At 43.3% G+C, this 17,174-nt stretch overlaps 2 protein-coding genes across 3 annotated transcripts; one reads left to right on the top strand and one right to left on the bottom strand.

The window, feature by feature from the left end:
* Nucleotides 1–7,937: 7,937 nt before the first annotated feature.
* ABRAXAS1 (abraxas 1, BRCA1 A complex subunit) lies at nt 7,938–14,956 on the top strand. 2 transcript variants are annotated; one of them, XM_075090398.1, is made up of 9 exons: nt 7,938–8,039; nt 8,730–8,820; nt 10,176–10,212; nt 11,030–11,088; nt 11,748–11,941; nt 12,552–12,671; nt 12,988–13,072; nt 13,555–13,663; nt 13,817–14,956. In XM_075090398.1, exons 5-9 carry the CDS (start codon nt 11,793–11,795, stop codon nt 14,242–14,244), a joined length of 891 nt encoding a protein of 296 aa, XP_074946499.1. In that variant the 5' UTR covers nt 7,938–8,039; nt 8,730–8,820; nt 10,176–10,212; nt 11,030–11,088; nt 11,748–11,792; the 3' UTR covers nt 14,245–14,956. The 2 variants fall into 2 exon arrangements, with proteins under 2 accessions (XP_074946499.1, XP_074946501.1); XM_075090400.1 differs by having other exon boundaries at nt 7,951–8,039; nt 11,030–11,096.
* Nucleotides 14,945–17,055, bottom strand: MRPS18C (mitochondrial ribosomal protein S18C). The gene is made up of 6 exons (XM_075090401.1): nt 16,912–17,055; nt 16,720–16,781; nt 15,737–15,820; nt 15,534–15,591; nt 15,146–15,205; nt 14,945–15,064 (listed from the first exon to the last, which is right to left on the bottom strand). The coding sequence occupies exons 1-6, from the start codon at nt 16,976–16,978 to the stop codon at nt 14,988–14,990; spliced, it is 408 nt and encodes a 135-aa protein (XP_074946502.1). The 5' UTR covers nt 16,979–17,055; the 3' UTR covers nt 14,945–14,987.
* Between the last annotated feature and the right edge of the window lie 119 nt (nt 17,056–17,174).

The raw sequence follows: 17,174 nt of genomic DNA, 5'->3' as shown, positions 1-17,174 counted from the left end.
GGAACCGAACAGAAGCTTGATATGCAAGTTAAGCTTTGTTATTTTATTTTTTAACAATACCTGTGAAATGGACATGCAAATTTTAGCAGGCAGGAATTGACAACACAATAAAACCTGCTCCTTCCACTGCTCTACAAGAAATTAGTCAAACTGTATTGCAGGGTTACAAAATGCACTGTGGTGAAGTAACAAGTCACCTACCTTTACATCTATTTGACTACAGAATTTAAATACAATAGATAAGCAAGTTTCTCGTTCTATCCTATCAAATGCCAATAATTTAAATCAGTATTTCTTAGGAAAGACCCAGTTCAGCCCCTTACACCAATCCCTCTCCTGCCTTCTTATATGCATCACAGAAGAAACAAAGGTGAATAACTGTATCTAGAACCTAAGAGGAGCCCGCCAGCTGCTCATTTACAACCTTCTCACAGAATAAATTAACTAACCTTGGTGGAATGAGCATTTAGGGCATAACTTACAAGATCGTGATATGCTGGTCCATGAAAGATCTTTCCTATGCACATGCTTAGGTTAGCGTGTTTCTCTAAAGCTGGGTCTCTCCTTTTAAAACATCCCCATCACCACATACCATTATTTGGTTTGTGTTGTGGAGCAGCCTTGGTACCCGCAAACTGGATTCCTTAGAAATGAAAGCAGACCCAAACTCTGTAGAAAGTGCTCCCAATACTCTCCAGTCAGTAACAGAAGCACAGACTACAGAGCGGGCTGCACCACCACTAAGTCCTCTAGTTTATACCATGCACCCAGGCACCAACAAGCAGGCTCCTGACATGTTACAAGCTCACATGATACGATGACATGCTTCTTGTGCCATATGAGTCAAGTAGCTTTTGTATGTTCATATTTGCTGCTGAATGCCACCCCTTAGGTCTTTGTAACTACATTGCATCTTCTTCAGAAGTCTAGCTTTTGTTTTGCATCTTCTTTTAATTATTTACCTGCTCTGCCTTCTCTACCCTTGCTGACCTCTTTCTGAGCCTTCTGTATCTTCTACAAAACCTCGCTGGTTTGTTTTTTAATTGTTTCTGCCTTCCCATTGCTCTTTCTTTCAATGGCAACCTCAAGCCCCTCACTCTCCCATTACACTGTTGCTGCTAGACACACCGTTACCTGCTATTTCTCACCTGCCTCATGAAAAGGCTCTAGTTCTGGGCTTCTCTAGGAACAATGTTTCATTGCTTGTAAAAAAGCTTTGCTTACCCATTTCTGTTTAGCTACCATTTCTTACAGTTTCATTTCTGGTCTCTTCCTCGAGCGGCTTGCTCTGTTAACACACACTCCCTAAGGTAGCATACAGTGGAGAGCTGGATGAGTGGGTGTTGGTCCTCTGGCACAATGCAGTGCATCTCGGAATAGCTACCTTCAACCTCAGCACAGGGGATTGGTATGTGTGTCGCCTGGGTGCTAAAAACTTTGTGGGCAGGAGGGTGGAGGTAGTTTCTGGGACCTGATTTGAGGCAGGAAAGGTGTGGGAAATGAAGTGTTGATAGCACACCAGGAAGTAACAGGAAAGGTGTGGTGACTCTCTTAATAGGATGCCTCGGCAATAAGCCTAGACACACAAAAGAGCGATAATTTCTTAAAAGGAGAGAGGGAAAGACAGACTTCCCTACCCTGGAGGGAGGAAGAAGAGTTTTCCTCTCCTGAATGAGGGAGAGTTGTTTTCCATCCTGTAAGACCATTTGCACTGCCTGTCTAACCCTTACAAAGTCATATTCCCCATTATACCAGAAGCACAGACAGACACTGTAATTCTTCCCTGCCACCTTCTAAAAAACCAGAGAGTAAGCAAACACCTCCCATGCTCACCCCTCCATCATGCTGAATGATGGGACTGCAGCTCTTTGACACCTATAATTTTCCCTGGCAAACCACTCAGTCCAAGACATATGAGGTTTTCTGAGGGCTACTGAGAGCTATCACAGGCATATCCAAAAAAAAAGCAGAACAGGTTTGGAGGAGGAACAAATAAAACAGAGGGGCTTTGGCAGTCTATTGCTTTTCACCCAACATGTCACATTTGCCACACAGCAAAAGACGATTACTACACCCATTCCACTCAGTTTGTTCCTGGACACGCAGCACTGCAACAACCCACTGTAGTGAAAGCATCACCTTGAATTTATGGGCCAGCCTCGGAGCCCCAGCCCCTTGCAGGGTTGTGAAAGAGGAGGCCATAGGGATGGCATTTCCACATGAAGTGAAAGATGAAGAGTTGCTAGTAGCCTCTCTACTGAGGTGGTCAAACTATCTAGCCCAAAGGCACTACAAGATCCATATGACCAGGTCTCTTCTTATCTTCATTCTTTGCTTTATCTGCTTTCTACCACATGGTTTGGAGGGTTAAAATAAAAAAAAAAACCACACACAGAGGAAAAAAACCCCACTCAAAAAAAAAAACAAACACCAAAAACATCCAAACTGGGAGCAACACTGAAATCAAGAAGAGCCTCTACATCTACCTAATAACAGTATGGAATAAAAATTCTAATCCAATGGAAAATTGTACCAAAAAACACTAAAGAATGAGCCTGAGTACTAGAATTGGTCCAATCATGACCAAGGAGTTCAGTCTTAGTTAATTTTCTGCCAAAAGTGCCTGGCAAAGCTTCTAAAGCATCTTTCTGCTCTTGGGATCATGAGGATGGAAACATCTGAGACATGGTGGGCAAAGCAGGTCTACTTCTTAACTCCAAAGCTTTCAGGATGGCTATAGAAGTAAATATGGACTTGAATTGTGTCTCTCCCCAGTATGAAGGTGATCCACTTGCTCCGGATATGTAGAAGAAAGGAAATTCTTTATTTCTCCAGGCAATTCATGACACAGCTTCCTATTTTCCAGTGAGAAAGTTGGCATGGCTTATTCCACCCCTACCACAATCATTGATGTTTTTTATTATTTCAAAAGAACAACTGAAATGTACGTTTGTCAAATTCCAGTATGAATAGCCATGCATCCACCACTATAACTACAGTTTGTGATGTGGCCATACAAAATTACCCAGCACGATAATTTCTTTTAGAATTAGCTCTGCCATCCACTGACTAAACAGAGCTTCTGCATGTCATTCCTCTGTCTTTCTCACATTTATCCCTCTTACCAATAGCCAGCCTGCTGCAATCATGTCCATTTTGAAGCTGGAAGAGATATTTTATCCAGAGGTGTGAAGGTGTTGCAAATAATTGAAATAAACATGCAGCAACAGAATGTAGTTTCACTCATCTGTAAGGTTCAGTAAAGAACGACTGATGAATTTATATCAAATTACAACAAGCATTTCTTTACGACGAAGTACCATATATGTCAGAAAAAGGTGCAAGGCACTTAATATGCATTTGGAAGAATCTGTTCATTTGGACGAATGAAAACCAACTTAGAAAAAAGGGATCCTGGTGACACAGGACAATTCAAGAACAAAGCTCACTGTAATGAATCTCAAATTGACACCTGCAAGCATAAGAAATTCACTTGAAACAATGAAGATATTCCTGGTCTCCCAGGGAAATGAGAAGGAGCTGGAGTGGGTGTCAGCTGCCTACTCTTGGCTCTCAATCCTTGAGGTCATTCTACTAATTTCTTATTATGAGCCAATGTTTTGCAATTGTCTGAGGAAATCGGAATTATGACCCATTTATTTTTTCACTGAAGGAGAAGCAAACACAGCACTGACCTCTGTGTATCTGTAGCGCCTTATATGGAAGGGTTAAATCAGGTATAAACAGCCTTTTCCTGCACAGCAGTGGCTATACAGCAGTCATCTTTCAAGCAGGTGTACACACAGTGAACAGATAAAAACAGCACTAGGACATAACGGCTTTCCAGGAGCACCACTATGGTTTTGAGTTCCCTGATACGTTACCTACTGCAGACTAGAAAGAACACTTGGTGTGGTCTCTAAGGAGAAGAAATCACACAGTCACCAAAATTTTGGAAACCACTCTTTCCAGGTATGCCCCCTCCCTGTTCAATACTAACTATTCCAGTGGGATGTCACAGAGGAGAGTTTGCAGCCAATACCGCCCTGCCATTCTTGTAACACCTTTCTTATCAGGCTACCAGAACATCATATGTCCCTAGCAGATACTGTTTGAAAAGAGCACTGACACATCGACTTCAGCCAGGTGATGCTTCAGATGTAGAACATTCCCTACAGGTTAAGAGAGATATATATACCTGATGAAAATGACAATAGACTCCATGACTATCCACCATTGTCAATCTTCTATCAGTTCATCTTTTTCACAGTAAATATACAGGGTATATCATTTACATGTTTTGAGCTGCAACATGATCAAAAGCTGCTTATGTCTAGAAGTACACCCTAGAATTGTCATTAGGCACATGAAAGTGTTGCTATTGCTAAAATTGTTCCTCTGACTCCAGTTGTAGGGCTCCCCTGGTATTTCTATGCAAGTTTTGCCATGCTACAAAGATGGCAAAGCAGACTGATCTACCTAGAAAAGTCCTGTAAGTCAATGACACAAAGTCAAGAGAGCAAATTTGGGCTGATTTCCCAGCATCTCTTAACACCCAGGGGCACCAGGATTACATTTTACAGGATAAGAAAGTCTTTCAAACAGGACTGTCCTGAGCATTTTGCACTCCAGTAACTCTCGTATGTGCACTCACACATGAAAACTCCTACAAAAGCCTCTTTTTCAATTAATTTTTTACCTATAACAAAAGAAACAAAAAAGCCCTTTTGATTTTTGCTTATACCTTCTCAATATTTCAACCTCACATTCAGCAAACTCCTCACCTGATTTCTACTCAAGGAAGAAATAATCCGTGGTAGTTTTGTTTCGATTTTATGAAGACTGAGGGTCATGCTTCACTTGTGAAAAATCCTCCAAAAGGCCAGAATAACCTTAAAGATCACCTATTGCATGGTAAGCAATGTCAAGTGCAATATTTATTTATGGAAATCATACTGTCTTCATGCACTAAAGTGCAAATATCCCCTTCTCTGCTTTAACTGATCTATGTCTGCTGCTCTTTAGGTCTGCATGAATCCCATCTACACCACTGAACAACTGAACAGATCTGTGTTTATATCTGACTGCAGTAAGATTGTGCTATTTAGAGTTTCTTTGGCCATCAACAGTTGAATAATGAAAACACCGAAGAAGTATGTTTGTGTCACCCATTAGGATGACTGTAACACATTTAGCTCTGACCACACGAGCATTATTGTTTCCACACAAGATAAATGCAACAATTACAGAATGTTATTTTTCATATCCTGTAGCTTACAACAGGTTGTGCCTTTGTATCACAAAAGCGGGAAGTCCACTACATGTTCTGACTACATTTGTTTACCTAGCAATGTATAGATAACCATCAAATGTGTAAGCATTACATGACTGCCAATACATATCTCATATTGTCAATATAAATCTTATATATGATTTGTATATCATAGAATCATAGAATGGTTTGGGTTGGACAGGACCTTTAGAGGTCATCTAGTCCAACCCCCCTGCAGTGAGCAGGGACAGCTTCAACTAGATCAGGTTGCTCAGAGCCCAGTCCAACCCGACCTTGAATGTCTCTAGGGATGGGGCCTCCACGACCTCTCTGGGCAACCTGTTCCAGTGCTTCACCACCCTCATAGTAAAATATTTTTTCGTTATATCCAGTCTAAATCTACCCTCCTTTAGTTTAAAACCATTACCCCTTGTCCTGTCACAACAAGCCTTGCTAAAATAGATTGTCCCCATCTTTCCTATAGTCTCCCTTTGAGAACTGAAAGGCCACAATAAGGTGTCCCTGCAGCCCTCTCTTCTCCAGGCTGAACAACCCCTACTCTCTCAGCCTGTCCTTGTAGGAGAGGTGCTCCAGCCCTTGGATCATTTTTGTGGCCCTCCTCTGGACCCCCTCCAACAGGTCCATGCCCTTCTTCTGTTGAGGGCTCCAGAGCTGGACGCAGCACTCCAGGTGGGGCCTCACCAGAGCAGAGCAGACAGGCAGAATCACCTCCCTTGACCTGCTGGCTGTGCTTCTTTGGATGCAGCCCAGGATACGGTTGGCCTTCTGGGCTGCAAGTGCATTGTTTGTCCATATCCAGCTTTTTTTCCACCAGTACCCCAAAGTCCTTCTCCACAGGGCTGCTCTCAATCCCTTCATCCCCCAGCCTGTATTGATACTGGGGGTTGCCCCGACCCTGGGGCAGGACCTTACACTTGGCCTTGTTGAACCTCATGAGGTTCTCACAGGCCCACCTCTTCAGCTTGTCCAGGTCTCTTTGGATTATATCCCGTCCTTCTGGCGTTTCAACTGCACCACTCAGCTTGGTGTCATCTGCATTGGTATTGTCGATGCTGAATGCAACAGAATAATTTGTCAATGCCCAACATTTATTGCATTGATTAAATGTGTAAAATTTTCTCACATCTCTGGCTTAGGAGTGACTGCAGTCACAGTTTAGGGTTCTTTGGGGCAATTTCTGACAGATGCCAGCGTACATGTCCACTTTCATCATTTTTTCCACAAATGGCTATGGCAGCTGGTCATATCCATCTGTTCTTGTTGCCTCCACCATGGCAATGTGATCCATTTGTTGCAATGTATCGCTTCAGTTGTGTTGCACTTATTACCAGTTTATTTAATACCACGTGGCCCACATTGCAAGAAATGCTTTTTCCCATTAATCTTATCAACCATTCTGAATCATGTGGAGACTCGTCACCCCCTTATTCAGAGATCTAGGTAATTTCTGAGTGTGCTGAGAAATAAAAGTCTTAGCCGGTCCCTCGCTCCACTGTGACAACAGGTAAGAATCACAACAATTTTCCTCTTCTCAATATTGGCACCATTCACATATATTTTAAATAATATGGTCAGGAACATCTCCTAGAATGTGAAAAAAATGCTTCTACAACTATTAAAAAAGAAGTGAAAAGTGACTAGTGAAAAAAGACAAAACCTACATTCTGCAAAGGCAGTCACTGTCTTAGGAAGAAGTGGTACAATTTCCTGCTGTCAGATCATGGTTTAGCATTATCATTTTACTACTTCCTTAGCAAAATATATTAGGTTATTAACTGAGAAGATTCTCACCACGATCCTAAACAATACAGTGCACCTCCAGACATTCACAGCTGCGTGTCCTCTTTCAAAAGGTGCAACCTTGTTATAGGCAAGAGCTCAGCCAGTGCCAGGCCTTTTCATATTGCAGGCTGGAATGACACAATCCTCCCACTCCAACGACATGACTACAGCTTGCTCCACCCACACTCCCAGCTGGATGATGTGGGCCAGGCAGCTCAGTTTAAATGTTGTTTTGATGCTTTACTAAAGCTTTTAATACAGATCAATGAGGCGCTTCTATAAGCGCAGATCCCCGCTTTGGGCCTGGAGCGATGTCAGGTCCCGGAGCTCGCAGGCAGTGGCTGGCAGGCATCACTGAGGCCAGGACACGCCGCCTCGCCCTCCGGAACAAGCCCTTGCGTGATGCACCTGCAGTCCTTTGCTCCAGAAGCCGCCCATGAGACACACGGGGGTTGAACGGCCTTCCTAAATCGGAGCGTTGTTTCACTTTAAGGGTAAAAACAAAACGGGAATTTAGACTTAAGAATTACACCACTTAAGGCAAACCGAACGGGCTGGTTTTGCAGCGAGCCTCGCCGGGCACGAGGCAGGAGTAGGCCGGGTGAGCGAGGGAAGGTTGAAGCGGGCGCGGAGGAGGTGAGGGCTGGCGCAGCGGCTGAGGAGAGCCCGCGCCCCGCTGCCGGAGCAGGTGCCGGTGCGGCCCCGGCCCCGCACGCCTCCTCCTCTCTCCCCCGCTGCTCCCTCACGGAACGGGATGTGCCCGGCCGGGCCGCGCCGCGCCCTACCCTGCCCTGCCCTGCCCTGCCCTGCCCTGCCCTGCCGCCGGCGGCCGCTGGGGGCTCCCGCCGCCGCGGCGCGGCCCGCCATTGTCGGGGGCATGGAGGGCGAGAGCACGTCGGCGCTGCTCTCGGGCTTCGTCTTCGGCGCCCTCGCCTTCCAGCACCTCAGCACCGACTCAGACACGGTGGGTGCCACGGGCCCCGCCGCCGGGCGGGGCGGGTTGGGAGGGGACGGGGCGGGAGCTGCGGCCGTCAGTCGCGCGGGCAGCCCGCCGCCGCCGCCATGGCGGAGCCGGCCGCCGGGCCTCCGCCGTCCCCCTCGGGAGGGCTCGCCGCCTCCCGCCGCAGCCCCGCCGGCACCCGCTGCCGGGGAGGGCCCCGCGGGCACCCAGGGCCTCACTGCGCGCTGCGCCGGGTTTGCAGCGTGTCCCCTCCCCGCTGCGCCCTGGTACAATGGAGGCTGCTTTCCGTGCTGACTAATGCCGGGAAATTGTAGCTTTTTTCTTTCAAAACGAGGAGGCGCGTGCCACCGAACGGCCGGTGTGGCGGCAGCAGCGCCGTGGGTGCCAAGGACTGACCGAAGTGCTGGTCAGCCGTCCTGGCCTAAGCCTTCATCGCCTGTACAGCCACAAACTGCACACTTGAGAATGAAAACACGAGGAATGGGAAACGGCTGAGTACACATTCCAACTTTTTTTTCTTTAATACAGGCAGATATTGAAAAATGAGTGAGAACCTACTCTGTTTTTTAAAAAAAATAATTTTGACAGTTTATTTCCTCACCTGAAGACAGCATTTATACTGTTAATATTAGACAAAGTCCTGTTCAATGCTCCTGTTAATATAAACATTTATTTTCCTCTCCCCCTATAAAGGAAGGTTTTCTCCTTGGAGATGTGAAAGGCGAAGCCAAGAACAGCATTACTGACTCACAGATGGATGATGTTGAAGTTGTTTATACAATCGGTTAGTCTGCCCACATTTTTAATACCGTGCTTGGTTTCAGGCAATATACAGCTGCTTACAGTTTTGAATGAGGGCAGTCAACAACTTACAGCAAGATCAAAGCTGCTAGATCCTGGGGTCTATGTTGACATAAAAACCCCACACACTTAGAAGGGTTATTTTGTAATATTTTAATTCCTTAAAAAGTTACAATTTTACTGTAGAAAATAGAATAATTTAACAGTAATGCTAGCTCTTAGTTCCTTGAATAGCTCCTCTTCGTCAAATATCTTGTCACATGAAGGGTAGTGTAGGGCGTAGACTCATTTGTCTTGGCCACATCACAAACTCTCCTGGACTACAGTTGCCCTGGAAAAACGTGGCCTGTTTCAGTGATGTGAACTGTCATGGGTTAGCATCTATTACCTAATTTGGAGCTTATAAAATACTGTGTGAAGACTGCGAACTATTTATGTATTTCATTGAGCAGATGCCAAATGTATCTGCCTTTACAGTCTTCATGGTATTGGAGTGAATGTGCTTTTTATATTAGCCCTTAACAAAAACATGTATATGTGCACATGCACACATGTTTAACACTATTCCTTTAAAATGCAGTGATACAAAAAGAAAAAGGTAATACAGCATGTGCCTTCTTTCAAATCTTCCTGAAAATACAGTAGGGAGAAATTGCATCTCATTTTCTAGTTTTACTCTAGGATACAATTAAGGTGTAACACTTTCCTCTGCTAAGTCTCACAGCTGAACCAAAAGCATGGGGAATTTTTTGTGGTGGCGGTCATCAAGTTACCCAGAGTCTCGTCATCACATTCTCATAGGCAGTTAGTTGCTCCAAAGTTTGAGGGCTTTTTTAGTTAACTTGTGAAAATGAAAGTAGTGGAGAATTTAGGAAAAGAAAATTATTTAGAATGCCATTAGATAACCTACTGGTTTTTTTCCTCATAGTTGGTCTTGGTCTCATCATCTGCCCTATGGGTTTCTGTTCTCCAGCCTCATCTTTCTTACTAACACCACCCATGCCTTGCAGCAGAGAAACTAAAGTGAAATACTTCATATTACCTACTACTCCTGTACTCAAAATAGGGAAAAGTGCCCAATCTGATTTTTCACTTGACAAAACAGAAAAATGTATAAATACAGTTTATATAAGTGGTTCCCTTTACATTTGAAAAAATAATTTAACTATTTCCTTTCTTAAGCTTATTTAATTAGATGTTAATGCATTTGATTTTAAGAAATTCTATTACATAGAATTCTTTCTTGGTTCTTGTACCAGTTTAATTCTGATCATAGCATACAGAAGAATACAGATCTTGAACTGATGAACCCGGAGTAATATTACCTTCTCTTTCCAGATATACAGAAGCATATTCCATGCTACCAGTTGTTCAGGTAAGAATTTTAAGTAAACAGATATGAAAAAGTTAAAATTAACCCTAACTTTAACTCTTCGATCAACCCCTAGGAATTACAAATGCAAAATGCCTTATGATTTGTATTTTGGATCCTCATGTCCTTTTTTTGGTGTTTGTCTATGCATACAGAAATAGAGATATGGCATACTACACCTTCTGGTGAGCTATGATACCATCTAAACTACAGAATAATGTCAACATAATGAAAAAAACCCCAACCTACTGCTTTTCTAAAAGCATACATACCAATCCCTCACCCTCAAAAAAAAAAAAAAAAAAGGAAAAGAAAAAAAAAAAGGTAGCATCAGCCGTAGGCTTCTAAGTGGATCAGAAATGGCAGGAGTAGTTTTTTCAAGGACTAGTGTTTAGAGTTCCATCATAGATGGGAACACAACTGTGCAGGTTTGCACCCCTGTAAGGGGAGAATCACAATATAATTCCCTTCTCAAATCTTTCTGAAAATTAATAAACCCAGATGTTATTAGGAAGACATTTGATATCAAATTGAAGGCATCTTACTGTTTTCTAGCTGAAAGAACATAGATGCTACCTTTGAGTCCCAGCAGCACTGATGCCAGAACAGCAGCTGGGCTGCACAATACCACCTACAAAGCTAGTTGAGTAATGATATTAACTGCACTATCCTAGCAGAGAAGCTGTGTCAGCCTATCTTTATGCTTACCGGAAGGGGGGAAGCTATTAAAGTGAGATGACCACCAGACTGCTAGGGAATAATTATTTCTACAGTAACTCTTTTTTTTTTGTCTCCTCTAATTGTCCTAATTTTCTTCTAGCTTTTATAATTCTGCAGGAGAACTGAATGATGTTGCCCTGAAGAAAATACTATCAGGCTGTAAGAAGGTATTTTATTTTCAAACCTATACCATACCAAGGAGCTTGCTCAGACTTTGGGGGCTGTTCTAGATACCTCTTGTATCAAGCTTTTTTCCCCCTCTCCTCTTTTTTAAAATCTTGTGTGCATCATCTTTTCCCCCTGAAAGAACAGTTTAGTTTATTTTTGACTAGGGTTTGCCTACATACGTCACAGCTTTATTTTTTCCTATTCATTTACCAATTCAACAGTTCAAATATCCCAAAGGAATTCTGATTTCTAGCTTAAGATCAGTTAAGGTCAGCTTGCTCAAGTGGTTAAGCACCACTTGACCAAAAAAAATTTGGTGTTCTGTAAAGACATAGAAGAAAGTTTCACAAGGCAAAAGTAGAAGCTGGAAAGAAACAAACAGCAAAATGGCAACACCAAGTTTGCAGAGTTCCAGCTTGAGCACAAGCTCAGCAAACAGGCCAGTTCAAACATGGCTTTGAAGGAAAGAGATGAGTCATCAGACCGGAATTAGGCCTGAATTATATAAGGGTTTCAAGTTAACTAACTGCTTGAGTACGTATACATCACCAAACAGTTCAGATTCATGCCTGAATCCTCTAACCTGCTTCAATATGACACACAGGGACAGCATGATTCAACAGTAATAATGAATTTTCTTCTGCCTGCAGAGTGTGATAGGATGGTACAAATTCAGACGTAACACAGACCAGACCATGACATTCCGGGAAAGACTTCTTCATAAGAACTTACAGTCACACCTATCAAATCAGGGCCTTGTATTCCTTTTATTAACGTCTAGCATGATGACAGAAAGTTGTTCTACTTACAGACTGGAACATGCCTTACATCGGCCACAAGAAGGGTAATTGGTTTGTTCTCTGGTTTTAATAAAGCAGTAGCACAGCACATGCTGTTAACTTGGAAGAGTTTGGTTTTTTCTTTGTTGCAACTGAATTATTGTTAACACTGTTTATTTTACCCTTGAAACTTACACATTAAATAAATTATTCCATTATATTTCTAGAGCACAGTTGAAATCTTACCCCAGTTCTGTTCAGGGATTTGCCTTTATAACGATCTGTAGTGCCAGTGTCAACAGGCAGACACTGTCAGTTCATTTAGGCACATAAGCTGTTCTTGATCAATTTGCTTTTGCGTATAGGATGTCATATGCATGGTATTCATCTTCACATATCATTGAAATATTTAGATTGGTCGTCATTTTCAGTTATCTTCAGAGACATGCTGCCCATAGGCTAGGCTTAACAAGCAAATATTGCACTATCATGTGACTCATACCCAGAAACGGGAAAAAATAACTAGAGGCATTGCTCAGACTCTTGTTGCTCTCGCAGTTTGCCTTTAGCCATAAGTAGTCATCTATGTGGGATGCTTAATGGTCAAGAACCTTACTATCAAAGAGAGGCCTTTGTATGTTAATAAATAGTGTTCTCATACTTCTGCTTTTTAAGTCTTTTCCAGAAAGTTCCTTTGGTGGTTACCAACTTGGGTATGGCAGAACAGCAAGGTTACAGAACAGTGTCTGGTTCCTGCATATCTTCTGGCTTTGTGAGAGCAGTAAGGCAACACAGGTACAGTATATGCCATATTTACTCATAGCTGTAAGCCTTCAGTTAAGAGATGTATAGTTATCTTTCTATGAAAGTATTACTCTAAGTGCTTTTGCAAATGCTACAGCCATACCCTGCTCACTTGCTGACCTGTTTCCTGCAATTATTTGGCTGTCCAAGGTACTCCAAAATTAGTTAAGTCCCATACAGCAGCTGTCTGTTTCAACATAGGCACCTAGTGTTGAAGCTCAGAATGCTCATTTATTCCTTATAGCTCCTACTAAGTAAGCACTGGGATCATAACATGCAGTTATACAATTATATTCTTGGTCCACAGGTCAGAATTCTTTTGTGAAGATGGATCCTTGCAAGAGGTTCAAAAGATAAATGAGATGTATGCCACCTTGCAGGAGGAGCTGAAGGTAAGTCAGGAATACCTGTTGATACGGTTACTTTCAGCAGTGCTACAAAACCAAGTCAAGCAAAGGGTGTGCCATCTTGCACTAAATGAGAAACAAAGCTCTGTCTTGGAAGCGCATCTTGAAAGATGAGGGAGTTCCATTTACTGTTAGTAGCTGTACACTAAGTTCTCGAAGTTGAAGACTTCAGTTTGTATTTGATCACAAGTGCACTGATAAATCAATTCCACCATGAATTCTCACAAGAGAATTATTTTGAAAGAGCACTGTCTGTAGTTTGTCAGAGCTCCTTTGCTTAGATTAGAACAAGTAAAACGTCTTGTGCCTCATTCCACACAAGGTTTATCTCTAAAATCCACCTCAAGCTTTTTAGTACTTGGTGTCCAACTTCTAAAATCATGAATACCTTTAAGGATTTTGCAACCAGGTGAAAGTCAGCTTCTGTGAAAAACTGTTAATTCCATTAAACGCTCTTTTCCTTGCAGAAAATATGCTCTACAGTAGAAGCCAGTGAACGATCTGTAGAGAAACTCTTAGCAGAGGTGAGCCAATTAAAAGAAGAAATAAAGAGGAAAAAGCAACAAAGTTGTTCAGGTAAGTTAAATGCAATGCCAGTCTTAGTAAGACTTCCAAAGTTGATTCTGTTGGCAGAAGCACTAAACCCTTCTGAACTTGAGGCAGGCAAAACAGTAGTAGTAGAAGCATGCAAGAGGGACTGGAACTCTAGCTTTTTTTTTCCCCCCCCAGGAAAAGACAAAGACTACCCAGGAGAGCCAAAGGAGAATGTTCTCCTTTGTCAGGCACTGCAAACATTCTTCCCCAATTCGGGGTTTCAGACATGTATTGTTTCCTTCAAAGGCCGACAGATATCCAAGAACTACTGTAACGTTGACCATAATATTAATGTCATGGACAAACTGACTCTCATGGTAGAGGAAAGAGACTTCACTGAAGCTGAAACAAGACACCTAACCAAGCGCAAACTCAGAGGGACCACAACAGGATCAAAGTCATTTAAGAAATCCAGATCACTGCAGCTTCACCAAAAATTACTGCGAGACCAAGAGGACAGTGACCAGGAAAGGAAGCTTACGCTGAGTAGCACTGAAACAGATGAGGATGTGTCAGAAAAAGCTAGAGACACAGATGAATACCCACAATCTCCTACTTTCTGATTTGTTAATGATTTGTCCAGATGACTTTGCACCAAAAGCTACTGCCAGCATATCCAAGTGACATACCAATTTATAGCACTGCAGGGATAAAACAACAGTGCATTTTTGCAAGACATACAGGATTGGGATTTTGTTTCCCAATGCATGAATCCTGCTTGGCATAGAGACGAGTCCAGATGACATTCCCTCACATTCCCTACCAGAGTTAAATCTGTATTCACTTTCTCAGGGTTTGAAGACTACGCTAGCAGGATGTTAGTGGTCATATAACCGTGTCACATACTGCCTCAGAATAACACAACTTCAAGCTGCTGTTGAAGAAGCAGTACTGCCCTTCCCTCAACAGAAGCCGAGGGAGGGAACAAAACATCAAATGAACACAGGTAACACGCTTAACAGAATTAGCTGTCTACATAAATTGACACAATTTAAATACTTTCGTTTATCATTAGCTATCCACTACTCTTTCATTTCCCCCCCCTTCCAATTCAGCAAGGGAAAAAACAGCCACCTGAACTTTACCAAGACCTGTGAGCAGAGGAAGCGGTCCATACAGTTGCCGATCGCTACTATTGCTTTCATCTTTCATGTCTCCTTCAGACAATTTCAGAGACCTGACACTTCATAAAAAAGTCACTGACATACACCCTTCAGTCAGTGACGCAATATGAGCCAACCACATTTCCAGTAAACAAGTATATGAACATGAAAAGCAGTTGTATTGTTTATTTCTTTATAGTATATTATTCTGGATACTTCACGTTACATATCTTGGGGTCTGTGAGAAAAGACGGGTTCTTAAACATAACTGGCATAAATCCTGTAAAAAGATAAGATGGAAGGGTTTTTAAATAGGAAAGTACGCTTGACTTACAAAACTCAAAAGCATAATCATACTTACCAAATACCTGAGCTCTTTTAATGGCTTTTGTAATTTCCTTCTGCTTCTTGTTGCACAAACCTAAAGAGAGAAATCATTCTCAGTCTCTTAAATCAATATAAATAAGCCACTAGTTTAAAGGATGAAAGTGATATTATTGACAATTCCCTCTAGCTTTGTCTAAGCCTTCCTAGAAAAATGCGTATGTGCTTATACTGTTAAATACGAAAAAAACAACCATATACTTAAGGGATATTTTCATTCCTTGAAAAAGGCTACTAAGTCAGGGGAGTACTGTTACAAAATGGATAGAGTTAGCAGCAGTTACTTTTGGAAAGATAGCTGATACTTGGACACACAAGAACGTTAATATTAACCAGTAAAAGATTTAATGTAATACTTCACATACCTGTTATATGCCTGCCATAAATGCAGCCAGTATGCGGAGAAACAAACTGGGAAAGAAGCTATTTAAAATTAAGAAATCCAAGGTCAGTTTAAGAACTTTTTTTAGAGAGCTTTAGTCTGTTTTGTTACTGGTGGTCTATTTTTAGTCTTTAGAAATAATAAACCAGTTACCTTCATTCTGAGGACAGGAATTTTCAACCTCACCTGTACATTCTTGTAGTCCACATTTATTCCACATAAGATACATTTTTTAAGAGGCTCTTTATATGGGTTCTCCATTTCTATGGGCTGAAATTAGAGAATTATTAACATCTGTAAGCTTCACAAGGAAATAAAGTTTGTTACTTTTGTCCTTTGGGCAAAACATGCCTTGAAACCAAAAGAGGTATTAAGTGCACTGGAGTTTTAAAATAACCTTTTTATTTCTATTTCTTTGATTGGTACATAGCCACCTCACAGCTACACAGCCTTTTATATCTTAGTAATAATGACAATGTAACGAGTCAAAGCAATCAATAAGGTAGTGCTTATACCCTTTACTTGGAAGGCAATACCTACAGAAGCTGGTGGTAAGGTAGTTCTATTCAGTAAGTCGCAAGACACTTTTTTTGGAAAAGAATTTAAAAGCAAACGGCCTGAGGGAGCTCCTGTCTGCTCACACGCTTTGACAGACAGATCCCCAAGTACCTCCCAAGCCCTGAAAGGCTCCTTAAGCTTCAGAATACACCCACCACCAAATCCTTGCAAAATATAAATGAAATTTCATTTCTGCAGACATAGGTAGAATTCGGGCAGAGAAATAATATCTTTTAAAGTTTTTGCTGGTACCGGACAACACATTTTTATGTCATAACAACCACACCTCGTGCAATCTCTTAACTCTTTTTCTCAGCTACAGAGAGGAAATCCGCGCTGCCAAAGGTTTTGCTGCGCATTCGAGTTACCGAGACAGCTGGATTAAGGGGCCGTAGTCACGATATTAGACCGTACATCAATGGCGCCTTCACTTCAAGCCCCGGCGGCCTCCCTCGGCGCTGGGTTCCTGCTCTGTAACGCACCGAGTAACCGGCTTCGGGATCTTTAGTAGCCCGGCCCGGACACCCGCCGCCGGACAGGAGCCCCTCCCGCCCTCCTCCAGAGGGGCGCGGAGCTCGCCGGCCGGGGGCCGCGCTGCGGGGGAGCCTCACCTGGTCGGGCCGGCCGAGCTCCCGCCCGTGCTGCCGGCGGCTCAGACGCTCCCACGGCGCCGCTGCAAGGGGAAGAGCGACAGGGTTAGCGGCGGCACGGCGGGAGAGGACGCCCGCGCAAGCGCCCCGCGCGCCCCCACGGCCGCCCCCGCCCGGGCGACGTGGGACACGGAGAAGGCGGAAGGAACACACCGGGCACCAGCCTCCGCCAGGGCCCCCGCGCTGCCACAACTCGCGCCGCCACAACTCGCGCCGCCATGCCGCCCTCCGCCCCGCGCCGCCCACGAACCACGCCACTTCCCTCTGCGCGTCACTACCTTCTAACTGCCGCGGGCCCCGCGGCCCTACCGCTGGCACAGGGCGACTTGCTGGCCAATGGGGTCGCGACTTGCCCTACTTCAGGCAGGCGATTGGCTACTGCCTGGTTACGTTTCCTCTATGTTAGTGGCTTGTTG

The sequence above is a fragment of the Phalacrocorax aristotelis genome, chromosome 4 (genome assembly GCF_949628215.1).
Source record: "Phalacrocorax aristotelis chromosome 4, bGulAri2.1, whole genome shotgun sequence".
NCBI lineage: Eukaryota > Metazoa > Chordata > Aves > Suliformes > Phalacrocoracidae > Phalacrocorax > Phalacrocorax aristotelis.
The sequence above is the reverse complement of the archived record's forward strand: the minus strand, read 5'-3'. Positions and strand labels throughout refer to the sequence as shown.